General features: G+C 40.5%; 1 protein-coding gene across 4 annotated transcripts; it reads right to left on the bottom strand.

The window, feature by feature from the left end:
- Positions 1 to 186: 186 nt before the first annotated feature.
- Positions 187 to 26,428, bottom strand: ipmkb (inositol polyphosphate multikinase b). Of its 4 annotated transcripts, none has more exons than XR_014699626.1 (7): positions 25,218 to 26,381; positions 16,644 to 16,729; positions 14,149 to 14,245; positions 13,249 to 13,421; positions 7,164 to 7,245; positions 5,897 to 6,826; positions 187 to 4,666 (listed from the first exon to the last, which is right to left on the bottom strand). XR_014699626.1 is itself a non-coding variant. In XM_084567508.1 (7 exons), the coding sequence occupies exons 2-7, from the start codon at positions 25,480 to 25,482 to the stop codon at positions 6,039 to 6,041; spliced, it is 1,491 nt and encodes a 496-aa protein (XP_084423634.1). In that variant the 5' UTR covers positions 25,483 to 25,843; positions 26,314 to 26,428; the 3' UTR covers positions 187 to 6,038. The 4 variants fall into 4 exon arrangements, 3 of the variants coding, with proteins under 3 accessions (XP_084423634.1, XP_084423635.1, XP_084423633.1); XM_084567508.1 differs by having other exon boundaries at positions 187 to 6,826; positions 25,218 to 25,843; positions 26,314 to 26,428; XM_084567509.1 differs by having other exon boundaries at positions 187 to 6,826; positions 25,218 to 25,462; positions 25,553 to 26,381.
- Positions 26,429 to 27,041: the final 613 nt, after the last annotated feature.

Below are 27,041 nucleotides of genomic sequence, written 5' to 3'. Positions count from 1 at the left end.
CCCAACAGTAGGTACTGTGAGGAATCGGAAGTATGAAGGCGTTTCAAAGTTTTGTTTAGTTAGTTTTGCTAGTTTTGCTCCAATGATCCATTAAAATAGCCCTTCTCAAATTGTTCCCAAAATTACAATATATTAATACAACATCCCCAGTTTTTACTGTGCCTAAACTACAGCTAAACACATTAACCCTGGCGAAACATAATAATCCACGTCACGATACTGCCAATGAACAAAAACGTGCAGGGTTTCTTCAGGTTGGGGAACTTCATAAGATGCTCCTATGAGTGGGTAGGGTTTGTGCAATCTACAATTATTTCTAGAGTTTATTTAGTCCGTTTTGGGGAACACATCTTGCTCTTAATATGGATTTTACAGTGAGTTAAGTGCTAAGGTGGTTGTGTGGCCATCAGCCAAAGCAACAGAATCTGTTCAGACTCAAGAACAGTGACAGAAGAACCCGTCGGAAAGTCACTGGTGTCGCAGTGATTTGAAATCAGACTAAATTCTCCATGAAGACAGCTGGTAGTTAAGAGCTGACCTTTCAAAAGAAACATCAAAAAAACATCAAAAATGCAAACAGACTCCAGAAATGACACAAATCGTCAAACTGTTTAATATTTTTATTGTTGAAAAAATAATGAGGAGAGGAACTTGTACTGCATGAGTCCCTCTCCTTCTGTACACAGATATTTTCTGTTCTGCTTCAGGCTCATTATAAGACATGTTAAATCCAGTATATCAAAATTCTAACACTCTTCCACAGTGAGGAATTTAAGAGCTCCGTTTGTTTATTACACGGTTCACAGGGCAGTCCAAATTCAGGTCCTCCTTAAAAACCCAGCGTGTTGGACTTCATAGAAATCCAACGCTGGCAGAGAAGCTGAATTGGACTCTCCACATTGTCAATTCTTAAACAGGTAATTTTTTTTTCCATGATGGCAACAATAGCAGCCACACTGCTCCATCCCGCAGCTAGCCATACTAACTGTGCATTTACACCTATGGTTTCCATGAGCTATTGCATGAAGACATGCATAGTGTTGGAGGATATTGCAGCCAATCTGAACAGTAGGACTTTAGAGGAGCGGCAGGGAAACACGTTTTGCAAGCTCATTTTTACGTTCTCTAATGCTGCCTTTGTGTCAAACAGGAGAGGCGGTTGAAATGCAGCTCATCTCGTGTCCGAAACCGGTGAATGCAGCTTAGCGCGGTAAACATGTTACAAATGCAGCGAAGGATATGATTTCATTATGTGAGCCTGTTTGAAGCGCTCAGATCTGGTTTTCCCGTGTGACACGAAAGCAGCATTACAAACTCAGCTGGCACAGCCGAAAGCTCAAACACAAGCAGGAGAAATGAGACAATGTTTGAGCTGAAGGAAGTTGGGTTTGATTTCCAGTTGTTACTGACAACACAGTCCAATGCTAAGAATGATTTTTGAACAACCAAACCTTGGGATTAGCTGAGTGTTCTGTCAGATCTTCATTTCAAGACTGAGCTCCTAAATTCTGAAGATGATCACTACATGATTTGGGTTGGACAGATCTGTTAGCACACGTATCTTACTGCAGGATGTCTAAAGAACAGCTGACTTTAATAGGACATCTTACACAGTACACCATGTGTACCATAAGCTTTGATGATATCTGGCATAATGTAGAGTACACATAATCTGTATCCGTATATAACATGTCACACCACCTTCATGGTCCTTTAATCCCAATAAGATGTGATAGTGAACCAGCAAACACAGACCTTCAGCTATAATTAACACATCTGTGCTTTTCCTACTGGAGCAAATCAAAATGTTTGTTCGCTCACTGGAGAAAGATGTGCAGAACAGACGTCATACATGTATTCCATTAGTCTGCAGTGCATGACAAAGGAAAAAACAAAACAAAAAAACAGTACCCAACAACCAGATAATGTCCTACAATATAAAGAAGTCCAATCAAGTTCTGGCCTCCAGCTTTACCTGGGGTAGAGGAGAACAGATTCAATGTAAAAATAAAATGAACAGAGCATTTGTAGAGAGCAATGGTAACACAGGTTTTCTTCGAACGTCTTATCTAATCACTGTCACACTTACACTTTGCATCCTAATCATCAGTCAGATGATACGGCGACACTCGTGTTTTATCATTGTGAATTTCTCCGCTCCAGTCAGCGTGGCCCCGTGTGATATGACGGTTGGATATGATACAGAGTGTGTAATAAACTCTTTACATTTAATGCACTGGAGTCACCAGGTTCCAGTATAGATAAAAGTGCATCCAGACGTCGTGCTGCAACATCATGAGACAGAGGAGGTGGACAGCGTTAGCCAGTAGCTAAGCCACACTCTACTGACTGGCAAGAAAAATTAGACTTAATTTGAGTTCTCTCATTGGTTTTACAGGACTAAAACAAGACTGCAGGTGGGTCCATAAAAGTCTAAATGACCAGATTATTAGTTATTAATCAATTTACTTCAAATTGCATATACTTACAAAGGGTTTATAAATCATTTTGCATTAGACATCAATCGTTATACGCCTCAAAATAGATTTAGGATTTCTACTTCCTCATTCTGTCTTCATGTTCAATGAATGAAAAAAGAATTTTAAAATCTCTTTATTTCTACCGTAAACCTTTCCACAACACATTGGTTTCCTGCAGTAACATGCAGCTTCCATTTCATCGCTGCTTCCTGCAGTATGAGCAGTGTGCCACTAAAATGCTGGTGTTCACACGTTTAACATTCAGTATAATGTCAGAAATGCAGCGGATGTGCTGCTGGTAAAGCTGCCCACCTACACCCAAACAAACCGTCTCAGCAACACGGCCTGATTCCAGGAGTTTTACACGGAATGAATGGAATTAAAAGATGCATCACCATGACTCGATATCTATCAACAATGCCCTGTTTCAAATGCATGATATGTTTTTTTTTTTTTTAATTAGCAATGACACAGCAAGCCAGAAAATCAGAGAGGAAATTCACAAAGCTGCTGGAATGATCAATATTCACAGAGACCACATGGAGACACCAACAGAACATAAGGCAATGATTAAAAAAATAAAATAAAAATCCCTAATTCCCGCAAACATCCTTTAAAACACTCCTAAATATCCATGTTGATTATTTCAAACAAATGATCAGATTATTAAAAGGAGGCCATGTTAATATTAATTATACTGAAGATCTGGACTCTCCTTAGCTTCAGATTAAAACCAAAATACATTTAATCATGTTCATTAACAAAATATCAGGATTTTCATTTATATTCATACATTACAATCTACATAAAGTGAAGAGGCTTGAACATATTATTGGTGGGTAAAATTAGGTGGCTTTGTGGTGCACTGGGGCAGCGAGATTTAACGTGACCTTGTTAATCAGCTCCAGTGTCAGTGGAGAACAAGAGGCCAGTCAGTAAACCTGTCCACACAGTGGCACCCACACAAAAGACAAATGCTCCAGATTTAAAAACCAAACTTTTCATTTGGCGTCACCACACTGCGTTCACGACATGAAGCTATTATCTGGACTGTTCAGCTGCAGGGGTCACACAGGTTCATGTAATGTTACCTCGTCGTATCTCAGAGTACAAGCTTCCATACTTTCCAGTCTCACCACATGTGCTTCATGTGGCCGTTTCTTGCTGTGACCCTGACGTGTCATGACTCAACAACTAAACAATTTACACTCCCAGGTTCACAGTAGGAATTAGAAGCCACACCGCCCACATCTTGTTGTGGATCTGCTAATGAAGGCCAAAGAACATAGCAAAGTGGACCATGTGATGCCGGATTTTGTCAGAACACACTCAATTTGTTTTCTTAAGTAAAGGAGATAGTTATGTCATGACTGCACGACTTCCAAAAATCTATCCTTGAGAGTGGAACCTTCAACAGAGAGCTGCACTCTTAATATACTGTTACTAAACCTGCTACGACCATATTAGAACAGCCCATTGCATCAGCTAGTGTATTAGCATAAAAACATATAGTACGCAACGCTACCAAATGACTCTGGCAAAGTTGACTAATACGAAACAATAAAAATAAAGCAACACTCACCAGAAGATTAGTGTAAAAAGAAGTGCTGACTTTTGTTTCATCTGCAACCAGTACCCTGACATTCTGCACCAAGCCAAGAACACACAAAGAACAAAAAAACAAGACATTAAACCATTCAGTTGCTGTCTCTCTCTCCATCTCTCTCACTTTCTGAGTCTGTTGACTGACTCTCATTAAAGCAGCATGTTTCATGGATCTTTTCACTACAATCTTAAAAATTCTTAGGGGGGGTTATATCATATTAGCTAATATCATGTGAATTAATCACATCACATCGTGTCATGTCCCTTCTGCCAACAACAAAACAAACTAAAAAAAAAAACAAAACAAAAAAATTCTCCAACCATTTCTCCAGACTTTGGAGGGGAAACAGATTTTCCTATTGTTATCCAGTTATAAATGAATTCACTATATTTTAATAACTTAATATCACAGACTAACTCACGGTCAATGCTAGGACAATGACACAGGAATCCAACATGTGCATTAGCAGTGTTACCTTTAGATATAAGGAACACTTTAAAAGGGGGGAGTACAAGGTGTAACATCTGCAATAAAATCCTGTTCTTCATACCAGGCAAGGGACAGAGGAGGCACCAAGTAACTGGAATAAACAAAAACAAAATAAAAATACACACAGGCTTCTGAAAGGAGAGGTGATTTGGCAGTTTAAAATATACAACAACAATTAAAACAGCCACAATATTCTCATTATGTATGAGATAAGTTCAATCATGAGATAAGATAAACGTCGACTAAGAATATACAGTATTAATACCGTTCACAACTGAACTGACAGCAGGAGGATCATTTTGCTGAGAGGACAATAGTAGTATTATTAAGTAAATACCTGAGTTATATACCTGTGGACAGTGGTTTAAACAAAAAAAAAAATGACAACCCAACTGAAACTACAACATTCTCCAAGCTTCTTGCTTTACCACATGCTCTTAAAGGGACAGAAAATCTGTCAGTTTAAAATTCAACCGGTCACTCTGAAGCCTGATTAACTATGACTTCTATTTCCAGCAGCTGTTTTTTTTTTTTTTTTTTTTTTTGTAACTTTACGGTTCACTGTACACGGCAAACCGGATCCAGTAAACCGTTGTCACAGTGGTGTGCAGCTAGATGGCCAGAATGGAGAAAGTGTCGTGAATGTTGTGTCAGAGGTTTCACTGGACAACGTCTTACGGGGTAGTTTAGGTGTTTTACGAGGCAGACCGCACGGTCCAATGCTACACCTCCTCTTCGACAACACACACTTTAAAAACGCTTTCTGACATTCACTTTGGGTCCACGGAAACTGAATATCTTTTCAACAGTCTTGTGACACATAAATGCTGCAGCAAACATCCTTGAGAAATTCAGATGGGTGAAAATCATAACAGCTACTGAGCCTCTACGACAACTCATAGGAAGAACCAGATATTCCAGAAATTTCTGCGTTGATTTTTTTGAGCCATACGAAGCCTGATGCATTTCTAACTTTAACTCCTAATATGATGTCAAAAATAGTGCTGCCAAAATGGCACGATACAAGCAGAAATATTAAAAAGGTCTTTGCTGAAAGAGGTATAGAAAAATCTCTGGTAAATTTCAGTCGTTCCATCGACAGCCCTAAGTTGGAGCCTTTGGGAGCATCAGTAAATCACCAGCTGAAGATGTTGTGTTTAAGTACACAGTCGTAATGCCTTCATGGATTGATTAGTGCATGTAATGCTGCTGACCACAGGTGTCAGCCTCTAATACCCACACACAAACACACACTCACAATCAAACAAGCATCCACACGCGTCCACACGCACACACAGACAGACAAATATGACTGACAGACCATCATGATCAGGTGAGATGATGATAATGACGATGGTTGTGTCGGAATATTCACTTCTTTAATTCGTCCCTCTCTCCTGTGAAGGTCTGATTGATGGGAGGAGGTTCTGTGAGCAGGTGAGGAGGTAAAGAGAGGACGAGCCCTACGCAGCCTCACAGAGGATCTGCTCCAGCACTGTAAGCAGGCGTTTCAGGCCGTAGATGTAGCCCTGATCGTGGCTCTCGCTCGGGAAAACGTGGGCAAAGTCAATCATCCTGACTTCCACGTCCTTGTCAGTCGCACACCCCTCTGTTGCTTCACCTCCTTTAACCTCCTCCTCTCTCCTCCTCCCGTCCTCCTTCTCTGCATCATCAGCCTTTCCTTCCAGTTGTGATTTGTTTCCATTTCCATTAGGTGGATGTTGCAGTTCTCCTGTTCGCTTCCATACGGAGTTGTCTTCTTCACACAGTGCAGAGACGTTATCTCCAGAAACAGAGCTTGTCGTCTTCTCCGCTACACCAGTATCACCACTGTTGCCGTGGAGATGGCCCTTGGCACAGTGGTTGTCGCCACCTTTCCTGTGATTGGTGTAAATGGTGGCTGTGCCGTAGTCCCAGGGCACTGCCACCTGAATGTTGTTGTTGTTGTACTCGGCCACCTCCTCCTCCTGCTCTGCCCCGTCCTGTCTCGCTTTCCCATCCCCACCCGCCAACAACAACGTGGCACCCTTCTTCGCAGTCGGACTCGTCGATGAGCTGCTGAGGAGGGAAGCGTGGGAGGATGGGGAGAAAGATGAGGGAAGGCCTTCATACACGAAGAGAAGGGAGCTAGCGTAAAAGACCAGCTGATGCTGTGACTCGAACCAGTGGAGGATCCGTTGCACTCGACGGATGCTGGCTGCCACTGCGTCCTTTCTCACACTAACTCCATTGTCAAAGAATTTAGCCAAGCCTGGAGGGGAGGGGAGAAGAGTTAGGGTATGTGGGGATCTTACTTGAAGCCTGTGATCACATCCCCAACACTTTAATACACGCTGTAGCAGATCACTGAATGCAACTTATAATGTATAACTTTATACACTTTGTGCTTTACAAACTAAGAGAAGGAATGCAAATAAATACAAAAACAAGAGCTCAAAGAGATCATAACATACAAAGTTGAACCACATAAAGTACAATGGAAATAAAACCCTGAAACATTTCACATCATCAGCACTTTTCTATAAAAGAATATTTGAAGACGTTTTAAGATAAATGCAAATGTTGCACAGACCCACATAAATACATACCATCTTTAACAGTGTCCTCATCTAATCCTCTTCCGTAGTGCTGGTCATAGGAGTCAAAGCTGTCGCTGCACACCTTATACACCTGAAAGACAAGAAAACATTATGTTAAGGTCTATGTGCTTCATTTGAGTTGCTCCCTATTTCTAAAACGCACAGTATGTCACAGCTTTTATCATATTTTGTTCATTATTCAAATTTGGTCATGACGTGACTGCAGATCATTTAGCTCAGTCGAAGTCTACATCATTCCATTTATTAAGCTAATGAACAAGAGTTGAGTTCAAGCTGAGGAAAAGCCAATGAACTAAAATGTCCTCCCGCTGTGTACAGCTTCATTCTTTGTTATCAAAAGCAAGTTGAATCAAGATGTGTGCTGGCCAGCAATGATCTTGAATTAAAAGCTGCTTCTTTCTTTCACTGATCAAACACTGCCTCCATCTAGTGGTCCACAGCTACACACACACACACACACACACACACACACACACCTCTGCATCTATAACTCACTGGATGTTACTGTAGATCAAACCACAAGAGAAAAAGTTTGCAGAACTTTGCAGCCTGTCCTTTTATCAGCCACCCCAACCTTTACAGCTTGTCTACACATGCCCACACAGTTCTTTATACCAGAGTACAGAGTTATCAAGATTACAACGTTAGATTAGACGATTGCTTCTGGAAATATCATGTTGATAAATCCTTCAAAACAACCCCACAAAAGTGCAGCTTGCTAACAGAAATATGACCAAGATGTTTTAGGCAAAACCCCAAATGTGAACTAATATCCAGATACAAATGGCTCCCCTTCTTTGATTGGTAATCCATAGACCAAGTCTAATCCAAGTCTACTAACAGGCAAGATGCAGTCCTACCAGGAAATGACCAATTCATTATTAACTGCTAAGAATTATTCAGTTGTGACTGTGATAAATCCCTTCTACTTTTAACTGGCTGAGGTTTTGTAGCTTTTACGTGCTGGTATAGTCTACAAATCTGCAAACAAGGCGATCATATCTGTGCATCCTGATGAGCACTGATATCTGAGTCAGGGTGAAACACACAGACACAAGAGACTAGATGGGGAAAAACCTAGCAGAGCAAGAGAAAAAGAAATGTTAAGTAGCATACGAGGGGGATAAAATGACACGAGTTAAGTTTTATGATGTTCTCCAACTGCACTACTTCTAATTGGTTACTCCATCCAATCCAAATGTAATTTAGGGCAAGCCTCGCCAATCATGCTCCCACACAATTCACAGTCAAACCACATTCACTGTTAATAGCAGAGTAAACGGAAATGTGGAAACAGTGAAACAATGAGGAGCACAAGAGAGGAAAATATCAGGAGTAACTTTTGCCATAGTGCGAGATAACTTGTCTACGTCATGAAACTGGAATCAAAGGATCAACACTCAGCTGATCATGGTTTGATCCACTAAATTTGCGCACATTGGTAAATAAAGTGTACTGTTATTTAAAACGACTAAATCTAGGATTAACAAAACAACCCTCAAACTGCATTCAAAGAACTAAATCAGCAAGGTGTGCGTTAACAGTATTGTTTTAGCCTGCATGTTAGCTTGGATTAATTAAGATTAATTTGAAGAACTGCGTTTAAACCTCTGCTGCATGTTATCCTTTCAATTTTTCCCCAACTCCTTCCTCCTCCACCATCACTTCCCCAGGAAGATCATAATCACTAATTAGTTTCCTTTCTACCTAAACAAACTCTTAACAGAGATTAGTATGGGACCCAGTCCCTGGAACATCATGTACTAGACTTGTGTTCTTATGGTACAACACAGACTGGGCTGACACCACGCTGAATTTCACAAGCTTGTTTTAACCTCTACAACTCTAAACCCAGAATGCAATACACAGAATACAGTCAAAATTATTTCTTTAATTAAGAGCTGAAATTTGTCAAATACACCAAATGCTGCATGTCGGGCCCATTCAAGTCCTGTTCACAAGCCTAGAGCTGCAGAAGCCAGGACGGCTCTCCAGAAGTGAAGTCAAAGCTGTCCAGCTCCCCCTGGTGGTTGGTTGGCTGCTGCATAGGTTAACACCCCCCCCCCCCCGTGCTCTCATCGAATTTTAAGTAGCTAGTTACTATAAGTAACTCTAAGTACTATAATAACAGAAGGTGACATCATGGTGTTGCAGAGTGAAGCAACTATTTTAGTCACAGGGTTGCTTGGGTTTCCTACAGACCATGAAGATGCAGCATTAACAGTGTTTCTAGTCTGTTTCCAACCAGCAAATTAAATTGCCCTGCAGTCAACTGTACTCACTGAAACAAGGAGTCTGAAGGATTGTTGCAGTTCATTTGGCCAGTTAAATGTCTGTTTTATAAGTAGCTGCTGTCAGGCCAACTATCACATTATAACTAATTGTTAATAGGTTGTTCACATAAAAACACTGGCCTATGCACTAGTCTTTTGACTAAGCCACAAGAAAACGTTGGTACATTGGGCCCACTTCTTTATTTATGTTACTATATACTATATAATTATATGCAAAGCTATAATGTTTTCTAGATTAAACACTTAAGTTTACCTCCATTGAATTGCCCTCCACCCGAGAGATTATAAAAGGACAAGCAAACATCAGAACACACAGGTAAAGTCCACAAGCGGACATAACATTTATGAGCAGTTTACAAAGGGTGTGATCATGCTGTCCCTTCAGTGCAACACCACCAGCACAGTCCAACAATCAGTGGGCTGTTTCTCACACAAAGACTGGCATTTAGTAATATATTACTTATTTCCTCGAAACACAGTTCATGAACTCCTCTCAGACCTGAGTCACACACACCCACTGCCATTTCTTCGACAACTATTCACACTCTCCCTCCTATGTATGTTTGTTGTCAGTTAGGTGTCCCTGGATAAATGCAGAAATTCATTCATAAGCTGATTGCTCCAGACCTCTAAGACTGGACCGTCCTACCCAGTAGCGCTGATAAAGTTTCTATAAAGCAGAATGAAAATAGTCTCTGGAGCTTGTAATTTTGGTATTCATTTTCAAACATGCAGGTAATTTGGCACTTAACATAGCATTGTTTTTATTGGTACACTTGAAATGAGTTCATTCTAAGTTTGTGCTTTGGTCAGCTAAACATTTTTATACATTACCTTCTCATTTTTAGCTACCAGTAGTGGCATCATTGTGAACATTTCCAAAAATACAATGTTGTATCAACATACAGACATTTAACATGGTGCAGAAAACTGCAGGCTGCTCATTAGATACTTTGTGTTTATTTACAGTAGCTGCAGACAGGAAACCCCAAACTAGAACACTTAGTGATGATGATGCTGACAGCAGGTTGTAATGGAAACTGATCAAAGTGATAAAGGCTTTGCTATTTGACTCTCTGTTTTAAACAGATAACTTATCTTTGTCTTTCCTGTCATCTGTTTGTTTGTGGCCAAAAAAAAGTGCGAGTGCGTGTACTCATGTAAGTATACCGAACACTATGACCACATTTCTAATACTGTTTAGGTAATGGACATGGGCCTTCTGAGGGTGTCCTGTGGTGTCTGGCAACAGAATGTTGTTAGTGGGGGCCTTTGGGTCCTATGGATTGAGGGGAGGGGCCTCTGTGGATCATCCCACAGATACTTGATCAGTCTGGGATCTAGTGAATTTGGAGGCCAGGTCAACACCTTGTGCTGTTCTTCATCTTTTTTTAGTTGTTCCTAGACTCCTTTTTGTGTGTGTGTCCGTGTCAGGCTGCATCCTGCTGGGGATGACTGCTGCCATCAAGGAGTGTCATTGCTGAGGCTTTAAAACTTTCGCTTTTAACATCGACAACTTTCTGCTGGTGTGATATACAGAGGCAGCCAAAAGCATATGTAAAAATGATGCAATATAAAAGTAGAAGACAAAACTAGGGCACAAATTGGTAGACACCATACTGTGTTTCTCTGTTCTTTTTTTCTTTTGCATACCAAGCAATATCCATTTTCCTGCATCTACTGATATTTCCTGTCAGTGTTAAAAGCCTAAGAGGTGACTCAGTTACTGAGTCACAGAGGCATCAGTGTCACAAGTAAGATCAGGTTTTTTTTGTAGGAGTCAGAAGATAATTAGAGCAGTATGGAATTTCATTGTCACAATGCTTACCTTAGGTTCATACACAGAGTGAAAACTGCTGCAATGACTCTGAAATGACTGGACCAACTGATCTGTTCTTGCATTTACATGCAAACCATCCAAATGTATTCAGTTTAAGTAACATCTTTCTAACAAAAGAAAGATGGGAGTACATTTTTCATAATTTATCCCATTTGCTGTCAGATCTTACATAAAGTATGGTGACTAAATGTAGCAAATCTTAGTCCGCCCTACTTGTTTTTTTGTACTTGTATTTACTTTTTAGTTATTTATGCTTAAGATCTACCCTGTTCTGTTCATTGTTCCTGTCTGCAAAGTTGTATATTGACATTATATATACACTATATTACCAAAAGTATTCGCTCACCCATTCAAATGATCAGAATCAGGTGTTCTAATCACTTGGCCTGGCCCCAGGTGTATAAATTCAAGCACTCAGGCATGCAGACTGTGAAACAAGACATTTGTGAAAGAATGGGCCGCTCTCAGGAGCTCAGTGAATTCCAGCATGGAACTGTCATAGGATGCCACTTGTGCAACAAATCCAGTCGTGAAATTTCCTCGCTCCTAAATATTCCACAGTCAACTGTCAGCTCTATTATAACAAAATGGAAGCGTTTGGGAAAAACAGCAACTCAGCCACGAAGTGGTAGGCCACGTAAAGTGACGGAGAGGGGTCAGCGGATGCTGAAGCGCATAGTGCAAAGAGGTCGCCGACTTTCTGCACAGTCAATTGCTACAGAGCTACAAACTTCATGTGACCTTCAGATTAGCCCAAGTACAGTACGCAGAGAGCTTCATGGAATGGGTTTCCATGGCCGAGCAGCTGCAGCCAAGCCACACATCACCAAGTGCAATGCAAGGCGTCGGATGCAATGGTGTAAAGCACGCCGCCACTGGCCTCTAGAGCAGTGGAGACGCGTTCTCTGGAGTGATGAATCACGCTTTTCCATCTGGCAATCTGATGGACGAGTCTGGGTTTGGAGGTTGCCAGGAGAACGGTACATTTCAGATTGCATTGTGCCAACTGTGAAATTTGGTGGAGGAGGAATTATGGTATGGGGTTGTTTTTCAGGAGCTGGGCTTGGCCCCTTAGTTCCAGTGAAAGGAACATTGAATGCTTCAGGATACCAAAACATTTTGGACAATTCCATGCTCCCAACCTTGTGGGAACAGTTTGGAGCGGGCCCCTTCCTCTTCCAACATGACTGTGCACCAGTGCACAAAGCAAGGTCCATAAAGACGTGGATGACAGAGTCTGGTGTGGATGAACTTGACTGGCCTGCACAGAGTCCTGACCTGAACCCGATAGAACACCTTTGGGATGAATTAGAGCGGAGACTGAGAGCCAGGCCTTCTCGACCAACATCAGTGTGTGACCTCACCAATGCGCTTTTGGAAGAATGGTCAAAAATTCCTATAAACACTCTCCTCAACCTTGTGGACAGTCTTCCCAGAAGAGTTGAAGCTGTAATAGCTGCAAAAGGTGGACCGACATCATATTGAATTCTATGAGTTAGGAATGGGATGGCACTTCAGTTCATAGAATGAGTAAAGGCAGGTGAGCGAATACTTTTGGTAATATAGTGTATGTATAAAGCTATCTTATCTGTCATCCATTCATCTTCTGTAACTGCTTGTCCTGTTATGGGTCACGGGGGAGGGGCTGGAGCCTATCCCAGCTGTCACTGAGTGAGAGGCGAGGTACATCCTGGACAGGTCTCTTAACTTATCTTACCTCATCTTATTGTATATGTCAGGAAGGAGAGTTTCCTTGCCACTGTCGCCTACAGGCTTGCTCTGGGGGTTTCAGGACGGGTTTCAGACCAGATTTTATAAAGCGTCATGAGACAATTTGTATTGTTATTGACGCTATATAAATAAAACTGAATAGAATTTAATAATTCCATCAGGCCCCAGCTGTTTGGTTATAACGACAGATAGAAGACGCCAAACTCACCCTCATGCCAAGGACCAGGAAGCCTATTTCCTCCATCAGCGGGTATTTTTTGATTTGCTGTTCTCGTTTCTCCTGTGAGGCGAACGGATCGTAGCTCCGCTGGCCCAGCTTCACGTCCATGATGCATGGCTTGACGAAGCGACGGGTCACATCCTCCAGCTTCAGGTACAGGTCTGTGTCAGCAGCAATGTTACAAGAGTCATCATGTGAGGCATGGAGTTACTACTAGCATAACCAGGTCACCAGATTGTTATCTGAAGTAACTCAGATTCTGATATGATGAATGTGATTCTTTGACTGCAGCATGTCTATTTGTCTGAATATGATGTCTGCAGGAAACATAAACTCATGCAGTGCCTCATGCTACTTGACTTTTATAGCCGAACTGCACCAGTAAGCAGCTTTTACAATACTTGTCCAGCTAAGAGTTCCAGGAAGCTGAACCTACAATATACCAGTATATTAGGGATGGGCGTGGCTCAGTTGGTAGAGCAGGTTGCTACCGATGCCTGGCACTGGTCTGTGAATATGTATGTCACTGTGACTGCAAAGCACTTTGAATACCAAAAGATAGACAAGAACTCTATAAATACTAGACCCTTTAACAGAATTAAAATAATGGAAGTAAAGATTACCAGTAGAAATCGGTGAACACAATAATCCACTTCATCTTATTGCAGAATTAGTACAAAGATAAAGAAAAATGGACGTATTATTCTCAGATTTTTGAATTTAGTAATGATGATTCTCAGAACTGGAGTAAGCCTCAAACTTCACTTTTGTGGTCTGCCATAGGACCAGGATGTCTTGAGTGCCTTAGGCTGCTACAAACCACACATGCACACATCAAAAGATGTGATCTGTGCAACAGAGAGATGGTTCAGTACAGTTTACTCTTACCATTCGGGGTGTCAGGAGATGACCAGGTGCCATAATATTTGGGCAGATGGTTCTGGAGGTCTAGTAGACAGGGATCACAGCAGTCCTCTGAATACACCTAGGACACAGACACATCATCATCATTATACACTGTAATACAGTACAAGTGATTTATATATCTATTTAACCATCTATCCATCCAACATGCTCTACCCTGGCTAGGCTACCCTGGTCGTCACCCTGTTTGCAGAACAGAATTAAAACAGCACATTGCAAGCTGCAAGGCACATTGGACATGTTCAATGTTGTTTACAGATGTTTCATATTAGGCGAGGTTATAGCATCAAGTTAGAGGTACTGGTATTGCTCAGTCCTTACAGTTCATTTTGCTTATTTGTTACTGTTCATTAAACAGCCAAACTGATTTGAGGTTGCCATCATTCTTTTCTCGGCCTAAGTGCATTATTTGCTCGTTACACATTACATTTCAGTTTCAAATTTGTATTGTAGAATAAATGCTCTAGACACCATAGAAGCAATAATGGGGCGTGAAAATGGTAGAAGTTAACAGCCTTGCAGTGTTAAATACAGCTATTATGAGGCTTATAAAGCAAGTGAAAAAACATTAAATAAAACAGAAAACATTCATTCTGAAATATATTGCTTACTGACATCTTAAAAGGGCTCAGTAATGTTTTTGCCTGTCCCTGTGCAGGACCCCGGGGGTCAGTGTGTTGCGTCTATTGTTGGGATTAGGTTTGACTGGTTCGGTCAGTGACTCAATCCTGTTTGTATGAGTGTTGCTGAGGCTAACAGCAGCACTAAGCTCTAAAGCAAACACCAAACCTCTGAAGCAGCAGGTTGCTCTATGTGAGTCCATGGGCCCTGTTCAGACCCTGATTAGTATCCAACCTGGGCCATCCCAACGCAAGTGGCCCACTTTAAGTACGCGGGCTCACACCTGATGCGTCTTGTTGTACAGCCACAGCCAACACTTGAGACGTAATCTCAGTTTTATGCTCTGTATGCAAATAAACACCAATATCACTTGCGATGCAGTAAAATATTATAACAGCTGCTGTCTCTAATAGACCTCTACCGTTGTATTAGAACAATGAACAGCTGTTTGTTGTATGTATATCATGAGATGGGAAAATTATGTTTTGGAACAAGCTATCAAGTCTGTCACTCACTGAAATCGCAAGCATTATTAATTTATTGGTGTCAGTCCTGAAATATATCCTTTAAATATACTAGTCTGTCTATCTATCTATCTGTCTATCTAATTTAATCAGTTAATTCTTACTTACAGCTACAAGGACAGGATATTTCAGAGCTTCTCATTACTAATGAACAGACATCACTTACGAAGCTTTTTAACTTTTCGCATCATCATTAATGATACCAATTGTGTGTGTCTTTATGCTTTAAAATTCTCCTGTAATTTAAGGTGCCCCCTTGTGAGATGATCCAGGACAGATGTTATTGCAAGGTCTATGATCAACATCAATGTCTGACATTCAATTCAATTCAATTCAATTTTATTTATATAGCGTCAATAACAATACAAATCGTCTCAAGACGCTTTACAAAAACCCGGCCTTAAACCCCCAGAGCAAGCCTGAAGGCGACGGTGGCAAGGAAAAACTCCCTTTTAACAGGAAGAAACCTCGAGCAGAACCCAGCTCATATGGAGGGACCCATCTGCCTAAGGCCAGCCAGGTACAGACAGAAGAAAGAGAGAAGAACAGCAAGAATAACATACATCTGTCATAGATACACATATCTGACTAAAGCGTACATGTGGAATCTTATGATACAAACTGATGATGTTACATGACAGTTTGAAAATGTCATGTACTATCTTACACCTGCTTATCTAGTAGAGGTCATACAATTCAGGATCCATTTCCCTTTAGGTTTTCTCACAGAACCTGTTATAAAGAAGTCAAAGATCAGCAGAGAAATATCTGTAATATACGTGCGATTGCTATAGTATGTATAGTTGTGTAATGAATATGGGGTGGAGACTGTCAGCTTTAATGTGAGGGCTTGAATAAAAATATCATATACAATGTGGATGGAATTACAAGCATTTTATATACCTAGCTTCAAATCTAATTTCAAATGTATTTGGACAAATGAACCATAAATTATGAAAACATTTTTTATATTTTGTCAAGAACCATTTGCAGGAAATTACTAGAACCCATGGACATTGACTTCCAGGCTGTTTATGTTGCAGAACTCACCAGTGTGTCCCAGAATGTAGCAAATAGTTATTTGCCCACTCTTGCTATCTCTCATTGTCAGCAATCTAATATGTGTTGATCTGTATCACTGGTTTATACAAATTCTCACCTGGATCTGCTGTTGTGAAATGTCAGACAGCTTATCTTTCCGATGACAAAAATGGGGTTTTGTGTTGGTAGGATTTTTTTGTATACTCAATATTTACATTATATAGTTTAGTAAATTAAATAAAACGATAAAATATAGATGCGTGTGGGTATTACCATGCTATAAAACTGCATCTCTCGTGGACCTCTCGGCGGAGGCTGAAGCTGCTTCAGGACTGTTCCGTCTGGGTGCTGTAGAATACCTGCAATACACACAATCAATGCAAAATCTAGTAAAGCAAGGCCCATGGTTTGTGCAGAACATCATTTCACAGCAAAGTTGATTTTTGACATTTGAGAACAATTAAACAGACACACTGCGTCAATAAAATAAGTAAAGATAAATAAAGACAGAGGGAGGTAAAAACAAACACCAAGTCCACTTTTTGGAAAAACATAAAACAGAATTTCTCTGCAAGAAGTAAAAACAAAACAGAATCCACAAAGATGTACTGCACAATCACCATCCACAAATTTCAAATGTGAATTTTTTTCAACATTTTATTGTTAAAATCATATTAACATAAGGATCAACAAGTATGTGCACTGATGCATCTTTATTGTAAACACAAGCGATTTATATATTGTTGTCTGAGAACAACCTTTTATTTGGCCATTTATGGATTGTCACTGTTTACTATTCACTAATTCTGCTTCATTTTTGTTTAATTATAGTTGTTTTAGCCTGAATTTAAACTTTGAAATTTAACAAGGGTACGTAAATCCCTTACACACTTTGCAAGCCTACCTCTATTGTAGAAAAAAGATGAGATGAGGAAAAGATGAGTCTCTTGTTACATCATCACATGCTGATTTCAAGCAGGCTGAATGACAATCTGGACAATCTCTATAAGAACGCACAGATGTGCAAACAAACACGCAAAATACTAAACCATATAGAAAACCTCCATGCACATAACAATAACCAATGCACACACAAGGGACTTGCGGTGTGAGTCAAAAGGTGGACATCTGGTCTGATTTTGTAAGGTCATGAGTCTGAATCCTGAGACCAAGCTGTCATGTCATACCTTCACTCTATAACCGACTTTGTTTAAAGGAGTTACAGTGCAATGCAATAACCTCTGACTGACAAATGTTTGTTACAATGGAGTTGGAGTGTTGGAGGAACTTGTTACTTTTAAGCTTTGGCCAATAATTATTAAGACAAATGGTGAATTTGTTGTGGGTGTCATATCGTTGCAGGACAGTATTCTTGTCTCTCAAAAAGAGTTTTACATAACATCACTAAGAAGGGGAAACAACAATGTGAAAAAGGCCCCAAGATTAGTCCAAATAATTTCTGAATCTTATTCAGAAAAATACAACCTCTTGTTCAGAGACGTCTCTGTAGTCAACATGTTTCCAGTCCTCAGCCGTTTCTCTCATGAGTAACATTAAAACATGGCATCAGGTTTTACGAAACAGAATATTCTTTAAATAACTAATGTCTATATAATATACTGCTTTGAAATGAGAAAAAGAATGAGATAACAAAAGTTTAACTCAAAGACTTGAGCGGCCCTCTGGAAAAACCTGACCATATAACGTATCCACATGGACTCCTGCTCTAAAGGGAAAAGCACACAAAGTTGGTTTTAAAGGTTAAGGAAAAACTGTGTGAATGATTACATTTCTCAGACCAGCAGCCATCACTGTAGGGTTTTTAAAGTAGCTGTTATGTCAGAAATGTAAACACTGCTTCACTTCGTTAGCCACCATAACAAATGTACAATTTCAATCTTAAATCATCGCCATTTGCGTAACACAGAACTGGCTGTTGTTTGGAAATTTCACAGAATCTTTCAAAGTGAAAGTCCCGCCTCGCCAGCTTGAAGGATCGACGTGGAGCAGCTGACAGGTGTGGGCTGCTGAGTAACACAGTCGGACTTTCACCTTTGCATTTCAGTGTCCGACACTGTAACTACATTATGCTCTCAAAATATACACATACAAGTACCAACAGATTTACAAGTATAGTTTCAACGTTTCTGTTGAGTGACTTCCATAACTCCAGTATACTGAGATTATTACACCTATCTTCTTTGCTAATGACAGGCATACTCTTTGTTGCTAGGGATATTTGTATTTATAAACACCATGTATTTTTTTATCCGAACTAAAGGTTCCATGAATGATTTAAAAACAGGCATGCAAACTGGTCAGGGGTCAAAAAGGTGAGAAGAGTGTGAAGAGGGAAATGGCCACGAACACCCCCCCCCCCCCCCCCCCCCCCCCCCCCCTTGGTAAACAGAGATTTACAAAGACAACAGACTACAAATTCACTAATTTTTACCAAAAAAAAAACTTTTGAGCCATTGAGCCTGAACAGCTCAATGGCTGTTTTTCCTCGGGCCTGAAGGGCATATTTCACTGCCGGGCCTTTATTTTACTCAAGCACATCGCGGTCCAGGCCTTTATTGGAAGGAGGCCAGAATTAGAGGCAGGCCTTAATTTCTATTTGAGCAAAACGAACTACGAGTAGAATGAATAAAAACAAGATTTTGTGTCTATTTGAACCTATAAAATACTAGGTTCATTTATTGAAAACGTACCGTTACCATAACATGGTATGCATACAGAATATTAACAACAAATGAGCGGCGCGACGCGGTCGGAGCGCACTGAGGACAGTGAGTCCGCTGCCGGTCGGCAGTCGCGCCGGGAGCGAGTGGGACCCGTCCCTCCCCGCACGGAGAGAGGGCGCAGTGAGCACTGATTCCACGACCCCAGGGACCCCAAGTGAGATGCGGGGGGTCGCTGTAAAGCTCGCGGCCGGAGCCGACGAGCCACCTTCGCCCCGAGCACTTCCAGGTCGACCCAGAGCCGGTCGCGGCGCACCGCCACGGAGGAAATGCGCCCGGCGGGGGCCGGCCGACGCCGGGGAGAGGTCCCGCTGAGGGGATCCTCCCACACCGTGCCGCCGAAACCCTGACCCGCCGAGATGACCGGCCTTTATTTACCTCCGCTGACAGCGAGACCGGCAAATGTTGGAGACCCGGCCGCTAATGGAATACAGGCCAATATTAGAGGATTTACGGTATATAGAACATTATATTATTATATTATTAAAATATATTAAAATAAAAGTCAACGAGTAGGCTACCCCCCCCCCCCCCCCCAAATATTTTCTCCTCGGATTTGCACGAATCACATAAGTCACCCAATTTGGATTGAAAACGGCGAATTTCGCCGAAAGGTGAGGAGTTTGCATGCCTGTAAAAATCATCAGTATACTTAAGGCTGAGAATGAGCCCCAGTGGAACGTAAAGTTGAAATGGTTTCTCATAAAAAGACACGACTCATTGTGTGCATCCACCTTTATTGTTACACACACATTAATGGATACTGAACAATGTTTTGTATCATTAAACCCAGCTACCTGTGGCTTTAACTCATCACAAAACTGTCACATTAATTACTAACTCATTCATCTGGCCGGACCTGAACTCTACGGTTAACCTTCACTGAGGTAGAATAACTTTAGGCCATACACTCAGTCAACAATTAACAATACCCCTGGCTCCTTTTATCAGAAAAGTCCACAAACTGTTTTTTAGTTGAGTGAATTAAGCACCAATCAATTTTAAAGAACTTGATAACAGTGTTAGGTATGCACAAAGATGCCTGAAAGAGGCATGCACAGTTTCCCACACAAAAGCTGAGACCTATGAAAACATACTTGACATGAGCATCGGGACTGGAACCTTGACCCATGGGTACAAATGTTTTGGAGAGGAAATTGGAATCAGATGGTGGAGCACTGAATAGACACCTGGTTGTAATAATTTATGTGTATGTTGCATCTTTAAAATGATGCGTAATTTCATTTCATATCACTTATGATCCACTCATTCCTAAACATTCATACATGCAGCATTAGTCTACTTGTAACCACATAATTATTCAATAATAATCTACCAAGTTTAAAAGACATAAGCCAATTTAACTCTCAAATCAAACATTTTAGCAACACTGCCACTCCCAGAGCACAAACAGTCTGTATGCTACTGAAACACTAGCCTGAAAGTCAGATCAACTTTCCTGCCGACACATTTTTTTGTGGCGGAAAATTGGTCTGGAACCCTTGGGAAAGATCTGCCGGGTCAGTCAAATTGTTTGGGTGGGCTTTATGTGGTGATGGACAGAAGAGTAACAGTAAGGATAAGAAGCTGATTTGCACATATTTCCAGGTACAGTGTGATTTATAAAGGATGTTGTGATGTTGGCACGTGTATATGCGGTTAATTAATTTGATCAGCTTTTGGTGCATTCCATTTTGAGGGGGATTTTATGCACATGTACACTTTCAGTTAGGACCCTACATACTTTTTAATAAATTAGAACCCAGATGTCTCCTACTTCACAGAAAAGTCTCAGCGTATGTGCACAGAGGCTAAATATTTTCACATCACACCTGTTTAAGCTGCTTACTGGACCAACTTTGCCTTTCTAATTTGTGATTTCACACAATTGGTTGTAAATGCATGCCTTAGACTTAGAAGTTAGCACAAATACACTTTCCTTTTTCAAAGAACAACAGCCTTCTGGTTTCAGGCTGCATATCTGCATGAGTAATCAACTAAAGCATATGTTTGTATGGATGAGTACTTCAACAATAGTTTGTTCACAGTAACACGAAGCAAAGGTTCTCCAATGAACAGACCACTATAAGAACCTAGGAGTCCACATGAACTGGACTGGAGGGACAACAGCAATGCTGTGTACAAGAAGGGCCTTAGTAGACTCTACTTTCTGAGGAAGCTCAGGTCTTTTAACGTATGCAGCAAGTTGCTGGAGATTTTCTACCAGAGTGTTGTTGCGAGCGCCTTAAACTTTGCTGTGGTTTGTTGGGGGAGCAGTACCAACAATAAGGACATAAGTAGGATTGACAAATTCACTGCTGCACCTGACTATCATTATGTATATAATATATATTCTTCTGTCTGTATTTCTTGTACATTTGTTTACATGCCAATTCCATACATTTTTGCTTATATTAAGAATGTTGTTAAGAGTGTTTTGTTTTATGTGCAACTAAGCTACTGTGACCAAGCAATTTCACTTGTGGTTCAATATAGTTTATCTAATTGTAAGTCTAAGACAGGACAATGACTTTAAACATAGAGTACAGGACAGGTCACTAAGAACCATCTTCTGTAACAGGAAGAACAGGAAGTCCTGTAACAGACGCTCGAGTCCTGATCACAGAGTCCTGATCTCAACATCATGGAGTCAGTCTGGATTACATGAAGAGACAGAAAACACAGAGTTCTCCAAGATTAGGATGAGGCTAAAAATCTTGTTTTGTGTTTTCACTGTGTATTGCACTTTGTATGACGTTAGGGCATTATTTCGTTATTTTTGAAAATATGGTTTACTTTAACCTAAAATATTTGCACATACTTATTCTGTGGCTCAGCAATAAGAAGACAACAAGAGCCGATGACTGTAAGGCTCAGTTAAACCACTAAAAAAACGTGTGTCTTATTTTTGTTCAGTTATTTATGTGATTATAAACGAGTAGACCGCTACACTGGTCTATCTGGTCAAAAATCTGTAAATAAAACATTTTTGAAATCTTGTTTTTCCATTCACACTTCACCTCTCATGGTCTAGATAAAAACTATGTAAATAGACTAGTCTAACCTGTACCTGTACCTGTACCTGATGAACAGAGATGATTTAAAGGTTGTTTAAATATTTTTCAGATCAAGTAGACTGTTAATATTAGCACTAGCTGTGAAAAAGGAAAATGCTCCAGGTAAACAGTGTGACAGACCAGTTCAGTTACATTTTTTGGCTATCTGGCTACATCTCAGAGGTAATTTTATCAGAGTTCTAGTTTCATGCAGGAAGCACATGCTGTATTCACAGACCTGGCATGGATCACAGTGCCTACAAAGCCCACAACTGTGTATAGTGTTCAGGGTGTTCCAGCCTTTAAACTGCCACTCTGCCGTACTTATTATAATAGCCTTCCTTCAGTAAAAGCATGTTATTGTAGCTAATCTGAATCACCTGGTAGCGCAATTTGTATGCGCCCCACCCACACATCCAGTTTTAGTCCCCTTTGACAATTGAATTTGAATAAGGGAATCGAAACGTGGGGAAGGTGAATGTGTTTGTAATGAATACAGCACAATATTTCAGTTATGAAGGTTTGTTCAGAAAGTACCTATTCAGTCGGAAGTAGAAAGAAATTTTCAGTTTATCTGACAGTGGAATGTGGAATAATGTGAAATAATGTGGAATAATCTTATTTTAGTTCTACTTAATTATTATTAACACAGATTACATAATATTAATTCACTAATTCAATTGACTATTATTATTAATAATATAATAAAAAGTTGCACGCTATTGGGTGTAGAAAAGGACAACTACATTTCCAGAGCAAACACTTGTACTGCTGCTGACAAGAAACAAGATTAGTTTCTCCGGAGGTACTGTTGCAGCAGAAAGGCAGGAGAATCATCCGCCGCTGGAGTGCCAACAGGAACAAGTCCTGACCGCAAAAATGTACAAAGTGCAATCGCAAGTGAATTTAATTAAGATAGGTCAACATTTCTTTGAAACACATCATCATCAGACCACTCCTGTTTTCTCTGTATATTAGGTAATAATAAGATCATATATGATAAGATTATTTACACAGTGGTATAGTTTTTTTTTAAGGGGGGCACGGTGTGACATTAAACAACTGAAGAGGATTTGTTTTAACTATGCCTGTTGCACTGTAGTAGAAAATCTCTTCAAATTTCCAACCACAATTCTTCATATTCCCTTAATCCTAAACAAAACAGTGAGTGAATACTGGCCAGAAAAGGGAAGGGAACAGCAGACCAAACAGTGATGGGTCTAGAGCTACAGCATAGAAGTGACACACGACTATAAATTTAGTTTCACCTCTAGACACTCCATTTCCTACAACGTCCTCTCTTTTCATACATGTAGTGATTTCAGTTAAAATGCATTTGCTTATAAAAAAAATACACGAAGAAGAAGGTTGTCTTCACGAAGAGGTTGGAGACAGAAAAAAAAAACTTGCAAGTTGTTGTGGGCTAATTTAATTGAGAGCGGTATAGCAAAACATATCTGACGAAGTGAACACATGGCGGCAGTCGGTGCAAATACCACTACTATCAGACTGGTACTCTGTAGACACAAAGTTCAAGTACTGGAATTGGTACCAGGAGAAAAAAAGCTGTGTATATAACTCAAAAGACTAATGATTAATGTACTCCATATCAAGATGGCCCAGGTCAAACAGGAGCAACTTGAAAAATCTTTGGGGAACGACAGGTTTTTTCTTGCAACACTGCAAGTCCTAGTGATCTTCTGAGAACCCCAAAGCCCTCTGCTCAACAACAATAAAATGTGTGTTCCAGAGGGTTGCAATCCACCAAGGTAAGAACAAGGTAAGTCGCTGATGAGCAATGACTCATCCACCCGAGACTGTGCTGTAATAAGCACCAGTATTGCGCACAATCAATTCAGCTTAACACCACGTCTGATAACACACAATGGAGGCTTTGATAATGTCAGGCGTCCTGAATGTGTGTGTCAGTGAAGAATAGAGAGTGTACATGGAACAACAATGACTACATTTACATGGAAAAGATACTCCAGTATTTGACATTATTCCAAAACAGACAAGCTGCAAACAGGGCTATTTAAATTCAATATTTCACTTATATTCTCATTTACGTGCCACTGCATATTTCCATTGGTGGTGGATTCCCAATTCCCATTCCTTCATCTATCTTCTGCAAAAAAGTCATTATTTGCACATAACTAAATAGTCATTTTTAAGTCTTCCATAATGTCATCATATAACTCTGATCAGAAATGTGGGGTCTTCTTTTGGACATGCATCTATACGCATGCCCTCAATATGTTGGCAATTTGGTTCGGGTAAAACACAAAGAGCTGACTACAAACAAGCAAGTGTCTATGCGTCACAAAATGGCAAACTATTGAGAGGGATGTCCCAAATGTGCTGTATGTCCAAAGAATGCTCCTAAAACGGAATGATTATCAGTATATCCAACATTTAGTCAGTACTGTATATTCAAATGGAATATGCTGCCTGCCATGACACATATCAAATTCAGAATATGGACATGTTCATAGTAATGGTGAAGTATTAGTGTGCATGAACAGAGTGAATGAAAAGGACAAATGATCTCTGTTTGAATAGTTTCAGTCCAGGAACCCACATGTAAAGATGATAAAGATTAGCAGTAACACAATGATAAAGATCCTCTACTATTTCCTTACCAGCATGAATCCTGTCTAATATATCTGATGCTCCTTCATGTATGAAAAAATGTATGAAAAGGAAATGTTCCTATTTACTTCCAGCAAACATACTTGGTAGAGCAAAAACATTTCCTGAATTGCCACTTTGCCATACTCACTGCAAGGGTATCAGTGACATGTCTTTACGCTTTACTAGTGGCGTAAAGACATGTGCGCGCTTGCATTGATAAGAAAGTGCTCTGTGGGTATTTGTAGGCTGAACTGTCCACTGAACCAAGACGTTCAACACTGTGACCTCAGTCAAATGAATGCTTGATGAGCAAGAACACATTCAGTTGTCAGGTCTCTACAAAAATGTCAAGGAGAAGATGTTGTTACAGCGGCTTTTATCACCAGAAAATGAGAAAACTGCTTCAGTTGACTCACCCACTTTATCCACTCCATACTTGTGCCCTGCCACCTGATGTGACAGCGGGACACAGCCGTTGAGGTGAGCCTGGGGTCGCTGGCCGGACTTCTCTTTGCCTGGGGCCCCGCCAGAGAGCCTGACCCCAACACCGCCTGAGCCGGGGGTCAGTTCTAGTCTGCCGAGTGCTAGAGAGGACTCCATCATGACTTGATGTTGAGTTGTTGACATTTGTAAAATAAAAAAGAGGGTGCAAGGCCTTTGTCTAAAAAACAAAATATACATATATTAGAAAGTCAAGTATGTGACAACACTGATTCATATACTGTTAATGCATAAGCACAGAATTACATACCTGCACAGAAATTCAACAAATTGTTTGGGTGTGAAGTTGAAAAGCCTTCTAGGGAATGGTCCAGACCACACCAACACAGCACTGCAGCTTCGGTCGTGGTCACTGTTTTCGACCACAGACAACAACCACGCTGACTGTCAGCAACACTGTCGTAATCGGTGGTGAAGCAGGGCTCCTGAAGCAGCGCTGAATCAATGATTTTCATATCTTGAGCAGCAGCATATATACATCCTGGCCACATCCCACTTCTTACCAGCGGCAACGTCTACAAACACGATTTCCGTTCAAGGCCTACAAAGTAAAACAACGTGAGCCATGTAGTCGATGCAAGCTACACGGCAATGAAAAAAGGCGGATAAATATCTTAAAACTTAAATGTCGGATGCCGCTTTGTCCAGGTGGAACTTCTCTGTTCTATCCCAAGCTTCATTTTGATGCGTTATGAGAATTATTTTGCTGCTTTTATTGTGAAGGAGACACACAATGTCCGGTCTTATCTTCTCAAGTCCAGGTAGCCTGACGCAAGCCCACTTCCTCGCTTCAGAGAAGTAGGCTAAATACTGTTGTCTCTCAGTAATGGTGATGTTACGACACAGGCAAGAGTGATATCCAGTTCAACTTAGCAAATACAGAAACAGGCGGGGCGCTGTGAGACAATAAAACACCGACACTGTACACGGAGGCTAATAAGTCCAGGTTTCGATTGCTAATTTATCGATACTAAGCCCTTCACAGTTCAACAGACCAGAGGGACACCACACCTGTCGTATAATCGCCGTCCAGATGAACGCCTGTCCATAGAACACGAGCACAAAGACGATGCACTGTCGTCCTAAAATCCATGATTTGAAAAGAGGTCGGTAGAGTCCTCCTCAGCCACACTTATTCAGGTCAGTGTAGGCGACTGCCTGCCTCTACGTAACCAGCAGCGCCCAAAGCCTCCCACACGTTTGCGACACTTTGCCATCACTGTCGCAAAAACGTGAAATTTCATCCACGGACGGCAGCGTATTTGCTTTGATTTGCATTTGCCATCTGTGTATGTAAATATATGGTAATAAATAGTTATATTCAGTCCTTACTATGTGACTAAAAATATACACAAATGACAGTGTGCAAAATAACAGTAGCAAGTATTTCATTTAATTTCAAAGGTTGATCCTGTAAGATCAGATACCCTACACTTAAAATAATCAATATAATAATTATAATTATATATATTATGTAATTATATAATTATAATAATTATATAATATAATAATTATATAATTCATATAACATCACTGTATATAAACTGTACAACACATGTAGATCATCTTGAAAGAACAGGTTTATTGGTATGCTTGAGAATGCTAAATTCTGCGTGGATTGTAGCCCTACCTGTTACCTCATGAGGCATTCATACTGAAATGTTTAATCTTCCAACTTTTATTGTGTTTTTAACTTTTCCTGTTATACGCACTTAACGTAGGACAAACGTTACCAGTTA

This window comes from Chelon labrosus (assembly GCF_963514085.1).
Source record: "Chelon labrosus genome assembly, chromosome: 19".
Classification (NCBI taxonomy): domain Eukaryota; kingdom Metazoa; phylum Chordata; class Actinopteri; order Mugiliformes; family Mugilidae; genus Chelon; species Chelon labrosus.
Note: the sequence above shows the minus strand (reverse complement) of the source record. Positions and strands in the feature narration are given on the sequence as shown.